General features: G+C 41.9%; 1 protein-coding gene across 3 annotated transcripts; it reads right to left on the bottom strand.

The window, feature by feature from the left end:
* Positions 1–4,037: 4,037 nt before the first annotated feature.
* On the bottom strand, positions 4,038–7,128 carry LOC129588792 (uncharacterized). 3 transcript variants are annotated; one of them, XM_055483176.1, is made up of 3 exons: positions 6,991–7,128; positions 5,850–6,420; positions 4,038–5,345 (listed from the first exon to the last, which is right to left on the bottom strand). In XM_055483176.1, the coding sequence occupies exons 2-3, from the start codon at positions 6,314–6,316 to the stop codon at positions 5,033–5,035; spliced, it is 780 nt and encodes a 259-aa protein (XP_055339151.1). In that variant the 5' UTR covers positions 6,317–6,420; positions 6,991–7,128; the 3' UTR covers positions 4,038–5,032. The 3 variants fall into 3 exon arrangements, 2 of the variants coding, with proteins under 2 accessions (XP_055339151.1, XP_055339150.1); XR_008690514.1 differs by lacking the exon at positions 6,991–7,128 and having other exon boundaries at positions 4,038–5,069; positions 5,850–6,607; XM_055483175.1 differs by lacking the exon at positions 6,991–7,128 and having other exon boundaries at positions 5,850–6,607.
* Positions 7,129–7,454: the final 326 nt, after the last annotated feature.

Genomic DNA, 7,454 nt, shown 5'->3' with positions numbered 1-7,454 from the left:
CGGCAGCAATAGTTATTAGTAATTAAATAACTTCAGCCAGTGCCATTGACCTCCGTGCCTAGTTCTACATCTGGCTCCTTCTAAACCAACTTTAATTTTTTTATTCAGTTATTTATAAAGCTGACTAAAATCAGTTAAAAAGACAAAACAGTACATTACCGGAAAAACTAGCATAGCTGTATTTGCAGTACTTGTACTTCAGTATGAATAATTTTAGCTTAAGTATGTTTCTTCATTCATCATTGATAGAAATCGGCGTTTTAGTTATATGAGCTAACGCAAAATTTAGGAGAAAAAAATGAAACTTTTTTGTATTTTCTGTATCGTTTCTAGTTTGTTTTTGTGGTAACAGTACCTCCTGTTGCGAGTAAACTGGATTTTTATTCCAATATTTTTCAGGAAGGTCGGCGCTCTTATTTGTCTTTCAATGTGGATCGTTATCCATGCGTTAATGCTGCCAGGAGTAATCATTAATAAATTTAACGCGCTACCATTAGAAGATTATGGCTGCATGATCAACCTAATCACCAGCGACAAATTGATAGCATGGAATGCCGCCACGGAAATTATCTTCACGCTACTGATTCTCTTAATTGTCACCGTGTACCCTTTCATTCTCGTCAAGCATCATCAACGGCAGCGCATCCGCCCCGGTGTGTCTCACCAACCGATTACTTCCGTTTCTCTGTGGTCGACGTTGCGGCAACGCTTTCAATCAACGGAATCTGGTAAACCGTCTGACAGAATCTCGAAGTTGGTCTGACTCCTGGCTTTTCTTAGGTGACGACGCATTACGCAATATGGAAGACGGCAGTTTAGCTAGTGTGCAAAGAGGAACGGGATAGCGGCTTCGTATCTCTCATCGGAAACGGCAGAATGCCAGCGCCTTCTGGGTGTTGACTCTATCAACGGCTTCAGTTTTCTTTTTACTGACGCCCTACTTCCTGTACAATTGTTTTATCAGCTTTGGCGGGGTTTATGATACCAATATTTTCAACATTGTCACAATGGTGTATACCGCGCAAACTGCGGTCGATCCGCTGCTTTTTATGCTGGCATTAAGGGAGCTGCGCAACTTCCGGAAAAGGCAGCTCTTCTAACTAGCAATGCATAAAGTACGATGCTGTCTACAGTGTACTGTAGGTTAAAAAATTTAAATTCTGCGTTATAAATAGGCACAAGAAAAATGCTACCTTTACTTTCCTACTTTAACGATTAGCACGAACAACCAGACGATTGACCACCAGGAAATATTAACTATTTTGCCTTTACAGTAGACACATGTTGGTATTAATGATTGGATAAGTAATTGAATATCGATGTACTGAGCCCCATCGCATATCTTTTCCTCTCTTTCGGTAATGCTAGTTGTTCAGTTCAATTAACCGAGCGCTGCTTGTTAAAACGTGCTATGTGGCTGTTAATGGCTACTTTGTATAACGGGTCTAACTCGATAGCTTTGACCGGGTTTTATTCAACGGTAAGATCCTCCAGCTAAACGCCTTCTTGTCGGTCATCTTCTGCGATACTCTCTTCTACCGAAGAGGCGCCGTTTTCCGTTGATTCTTCCTCGGAGCTTCCACTGCACTTATCGTCTTCGGACGATGGCTCGGATTCATACGGGTCGTACTGACGAGTCGGGCCGTCCTTTTTTTTCGAATTCCACGCATCGCGCCAAAGTCGCCAAACAGATTTTGTTCAGTTTGTTCATATCTAAATCACTGAGGTTGTCCAGTGTCCACTTCTTGTCGGAACAGTATGCACCCGAACGCGGATCACCAGTCTGGTACTTAAGCAAAATCTGCACCAACACATTAAATTAACTTGTAATCACCACCATTATCAACGCGTTGTATTTATACGAGTACGTAGAAGAAACCCGGTAGGAATATACGTAATAATACTCTGGACACGTCAATATCGCACAAGTGTTAACGTAGTATAGAACCGGCACCTCTGTAAGTCTCCTTTTGTCAGCATTGTAATCCTCGTTAATCGCACTCTCAGTCCACTGCGCTACGGTATCATATCCAGAAGGTCAGAACAATCCATGTTCCGCTCAAGTAGTTCCCAAAGCTCCCCGGCACTGGCATTCGCATTCTTCAAGCTGAACGCTACGATATGGAAGGGGAATGTATTGTCTGGGTACAACGAGCAGCGCATTTGACAGGGCGCCGACAGAACGCGATCACAGACGGACGCCAAAGTGGCATATGTATTAGTATGATTAGAGGTAATCGTCTAATCGTAAAGCGATGGACTGATATGGGCACTTGCTAGCCATCGTGCGACAGTTTTATAAGGTTCAGTAATTGAAACGTCCGGAAGCGAAAGTACGAAGAATAAAAGGAAGATAATGGATTCGCTATGACTGGATGCGCTTGTGGCTCAGTATAACCATGCTGTAGAAAATGGCAAAAAAGCAAAACAAACAAAACCATGCTGTAGAAAATGGCAAAAAAGATCTCCCGATCCAATCCGTTTACTTACAAAAGGCATTATGGAGTTGACTTTTTTTGTGTCTTCCGTCTGAAAGGCACTCAGCTCCTGTTAACCACAGTGTTACGAATGTGATAAAAAAACAGATAATGGAAAGAAAAAAACAGATAATGGAAATTAGCTGCAATGAGACAGAGAAAAATTTCGGGGTAAACTGCTTGGCATTTTTTCTCGTGGTGTACAAAATTCACCGGGCTGTTTCAGTAAGTTTTCTTAATTTTGTGTGAGACCTTTCATGAACCATGACATTTGTTACAATGTAACATTAAGCATTCTTTTTCTTGCAATCTAGATTTTTACTAGAATAACGTGTTTAAACCGCATTGCAAGAATAAGAACCGACTGAGAGCAGGAGCCAAAAAGAATTCTTCTTAACAAAAACGTATTTGCGCCGCCATATGCGTTCGATTATAGAATATCTTAAGGTTTTGCTAATATGACGTTCGCAATAATATTATACGAGCTTGTTGTTTATTTTGCTGCCCATTTATGTGATTTTTAATCGCTGCTTACAATTATCTGCAGCATGGATGGTTGCAAACTTCTAGTCATTGCACTTTTAAAAGTTTTCGCCTGTACACAGGTGTCTATAGACTGCGATGGGTGTTACCGTTCGTCAGGAATTCTTCCTCAATTGCACGCAAAGCAGACGCACATATTATGATCTTTGATTCAGAGTGTCTGATCGGTGTTAATGAGGCGTTCCTTTCATACACAAACTACAAAAGCTTTTGGCAATAGTAGAACAGCAGAAAAAGAGATGAGCAAAGCAACGGTTCTTTCTTCTTGTCAGCGTTCATCAGGGTGCGCTTGCCATAGTAAACATTTTTATCATGGCAAGAGCGTTGTGATGAATGAATGTTATTTAATAACATCAATAGCACAAAGTAACAACGCGCTGCTTAACGCTGCTACTGCTTGTGGTGAACATTTCTTCGCTGTATAATGACCGACCGCAAAACGCCGGTGTGGAAAGCTCCCGTATCGGTCGCTGTTTGGCATGTCCTTAACTCCTTATCCAACACATGAATGGTCAGCCGGTGGCATGCACACAGGCGGACCGGTCATGTGCAAGACATGGTCGATGCATTCAAAGATTTCCTAATTAATTAGTGATATTTTTAAAGCCTCGGCCCTGTGCTGCACAGTATTGTTGTCACAATATGTATTGTGAAAACAGTCTATGAGAAGCACGAATCAATTAGTGAGAAACTGTGGAACATAAACTGTGCAGTAAGCGCATTTATGCTGGTTTATGCACTGCTGGTTTTTATGCATATTTTTTACACAGTCGCTGCAAGTTGCATGTGAAATGAGATGTCGGCTGTCAATAATAACACAGTAACCATGCTGCACTGCTTTTCTCCACATCGCATATTGATCAGAAGCATAAGATAATGCCTGGTCGAAAGGCGCGACTGAGAGATAAAACTTGCTTTCTGCAGTTTTTTGTTCTTTTGCCGGTACACTATCGGTTAAGATCTTTTGTCAACAATTGCGGTCACTGTCCGTAAATAATTCGTTTCGGTCTATGAAAAAAGTGGTCCAGACTTCAGAAAGCGCATCGTTTTGATTTTTGAAAAGTGAAACGGAAGCATTTATCGATCACAGTGCAATTCTGCAGTACCAGATACTCTTCATTAAGGGCATTCGTGAATTTTGGCCAGATCGAGAAATTCTAACACCGATACATGACAAAAGTCCGAAAACCGAAAACGTTTCCGCAGTCTGAATTCCACTAGGTAGTGTAGTTAATAACTGAAATTCCACTACAGTCCACTGCCCAGTGCACGCAAATGATTGCCAATAAAGTCAGACGAACGAAAATGACAAATTGAATTTATTATAAAATTTTTTCATGCTGTTACAGTTGCCGCACTATTCTTCGCGGAAATATAAACCTTTAATGAATCATTCACTAATGAATTGTTAATCGAAAGCATTTCAATAAACGGGCTATAGGCCACAAGAAGCGTGGGGGTGAAGACGAATTTACACACATTTTAATGTTTGCTTTTTTAATGTTTAAAAATTTGATGCTTTTAATTAGTGTATACCTAAGCAGGCGAATTGTTATGTATGCTGGCTGAGGCCGAATAAAATTATTTATTTAGAAGCATAATACGATAGAGCTAACAATGTAAAGCAAAATATGCACTTAATGATTTATCTAAATACATAAAACGAAAACAAAATTTGTTAACTGACTGCATGATCGCGTCCACGTTGGTTTTGCGAAGAATCTTCGTTTTCCCAAAGACAACAGGATAGATAAAAGTGATTTTTTCCAGCGGCAACTTATGCGTAATGTATCCATACAGAGCGCGCTAATAGTAATCATTGCCAATGATATAGACGCATAAATATCCGAGTGCGGGTCCGCGAGTTCGGCAGGCATGATCGAGAAAAACTGGCAGCGACAGCGCATTAAGGAGGACGGAGACCGCAAGGATCAGGTAAGCAGCCAGTTTGGGCGTACGCCGCACTCAGTAGCTGATTGGAAAGGTCACCGCCCAGAGGCGGCTGATGCTGATCAGGACAAAGACGGAGGCGATGCTCGCTCTGGTAATCTGTGAACAGTGTTACTAATTATGACAAATAAGCAGCAGTATTCGCCAAATATCCAGCGGAAATCGAAGAAATTGCTAATTTGCGCCACATTTCTGTTGCAAGATTTCATGAAAACCAACACCGGCGCGGTCACAATGTAGCTGTTGAAGGGCGTCCAGAGTTGTGGAGATTTGATAAAGACTTTCAGAAGGAATTTAACTGCTGCTGCTGTAGCTAACCATAGCCAGAACAAAGTATAAGTAGCCCATGTACTCTGTAGACGATGTTTTTCAGCGCTACGGATGAAACACAGATGAATGAATTAGGCATGTTACTCTCGTTAAGAAGTGATGTATTGGCAAACTATCTCGTGCGGGTGGAAACAAGATTTCCCGTAATGTATGAGGAGGAAACTAGAGGCTCGCTGCGAAGTACTAAGAGCAGCAATCCCATAATTTAAAACCTGATGGTGGATGTCTGCCTTGCCTAGTAAGCCATTTCTTTTGCACACAAGACTTATCCGCATTCGCGTTTAGCGTTAGTCGAACAACGAAAGAAGAGAAAAGGAAATCCACTGTTCTTGTTTGGTTGTGAGAATTGTAGCTCTTATAAGTTTAAAAATGCACTGGACACAAAGCTGATGCACAGAACGACAACCCGTTCCTAAACTAAGCCAGAATTTAATTTCCGTAACGTATCTGTTTTGCTGTTTTGCGACTAATAGAAACCAACAGATCCGTAACCTTTGTCGTCAAGTACCGGTCACCCACACGGTTAAGCGTGATGAAAAAGTGACCCACCTGGAGCGTTCGGCTCCGCAAATCCTCCATGGATGGCGGTTTTCGAATCTGAACGTGTGGAAGCAGCTCGCGAACGACATACCCGTCCAACATAACCTCGACCAGGGCGTACATCTCCAGACCTTCAAGCGGGCCAGGAGAACGTGGGCGGGGTACCATTTCCACGGCTGATCGGGACTGGCGCGTAGAAGCGCCTGAACGTTCCAGCGGCTTGACTCTGACGGATTATTATCTCGCCGCTCTCTCGGTAGCTCGTCGGTTGGTCTAGGGGAGCACTGGAAAAGCTTTCCGTATTCTACCGAGACCGCTGTATGCGTTGGGCATCCAAAATCGACGATCAGACGCGGAGGATTCCCCTCGATTTCCTCCAAGTCGATAACATGGCCGTTCTGGAGCATTCCGTTCACTTCCATGTCAACGGCATTCAGTTCGTACACAAGGCGATCGGCACCTTCGTATAGGTGCATCTTCTGTCGCGTTCGTTGGATATTTCACAAAGCAGAACTATTTAAAATCGAAGTGGTTTTCTCCATCAGAAGCTACAGCGTAAAATTGCTCTTGTATCTGTAAACTGTAAAGTATTACAGATTATGGTCCTGAAATAGCAAAATCCGCCAGATAAATAATTGCGAGGTGGGCAATAAATAATCAGGGTTATAAATAAGATAAATAAGCATACACTACAGAGTGACTCGGTCTTATCTATTTTCGTACACTTGTTCTAAATTTCCGATAAGCGATAACTGGTACGCGATGACAGGCTTTGAACTAATATATGGCATATTTCCCTCTTTTGCAGTGCATACGGTTTTTCTTTTCGTCTTTGTTGAACGGTGTTCACGGTCGTAGGTATATGTAACGGCGGTGTAATCTTTATTAATGCGACCTGCTCGCTGCTGAGCCAACTAGACAAACTAAACATTAAGCAGGGCAACAACAACACCGTTGCTACGGCACATTAGCACAGCCCCTTATCCCATTAATTTCTTGAATTTCTCTGTAGTGTGTAGAGTAGACTCTGTATTAAACGTCACTGTACGGGTACGTACAGTCATACACTACATTAATTTAACAATCGTGACAACTGTTATAGTTATTATGAATGGGAATAGTATCGACTACTACCAGTCTTCCAAAGTACCTTTATTATGAAAGCTCTGGGAGTTCGCAAGTCCGTAGACAGTCAACGATAGCGATAGAATAGGGGAATGTGTAGTGAACAGTTCTTGGTTAACATTTAACGGCATTATTAGCTGAAATAAAAACACCAACACATCAGTTTAAGTGGGTGGTAATCTACCGATATTCTGGGTTTGCCATATCAAAACCAACAAAATTCAGAAATTTGCGATAATCGGAAGATAATGCGCAACAGTATGTGTCGAAAGTTATCGAACACCGGTTTCCAAAAACCCTGAATCGAACCAGTACCAGTACATATGCTTATCATTATATTATGAGCCTTATTCATCATGTTTTCCGGTGTACAATAATTCATGTCGCAGATTTTTCTGTATCAAGCCTATGCAGGAGTAACTGCTAGAAGTTGCACTCCAACTTGCAAATCTTGTCGACCATGGGCATCGTCACGCAATGTGGAGTTAT

Source organism: Paramacrobiotus metropolitanus, unplaced genomic scaffold (assembly GCF_019649055.1).
Source record: "Paramacrobiotus metropolitanus isolate TYO unplaced genomic scaffold, Prichtersi_v1.0 Parri_scaffold0000031, whole genome shotgun sequence".
Classification (NCBI taxonomy): Eukaryota; Metazoa; Tardigrada; class Eutardigrada; order Parachela; family Macrobiotidae; genus Paramacrobiotus; species Paramacrobiotus metropolitanus.
This window is presented reverse-complemented; position numbering and strand designations above follow the sequence as displayed.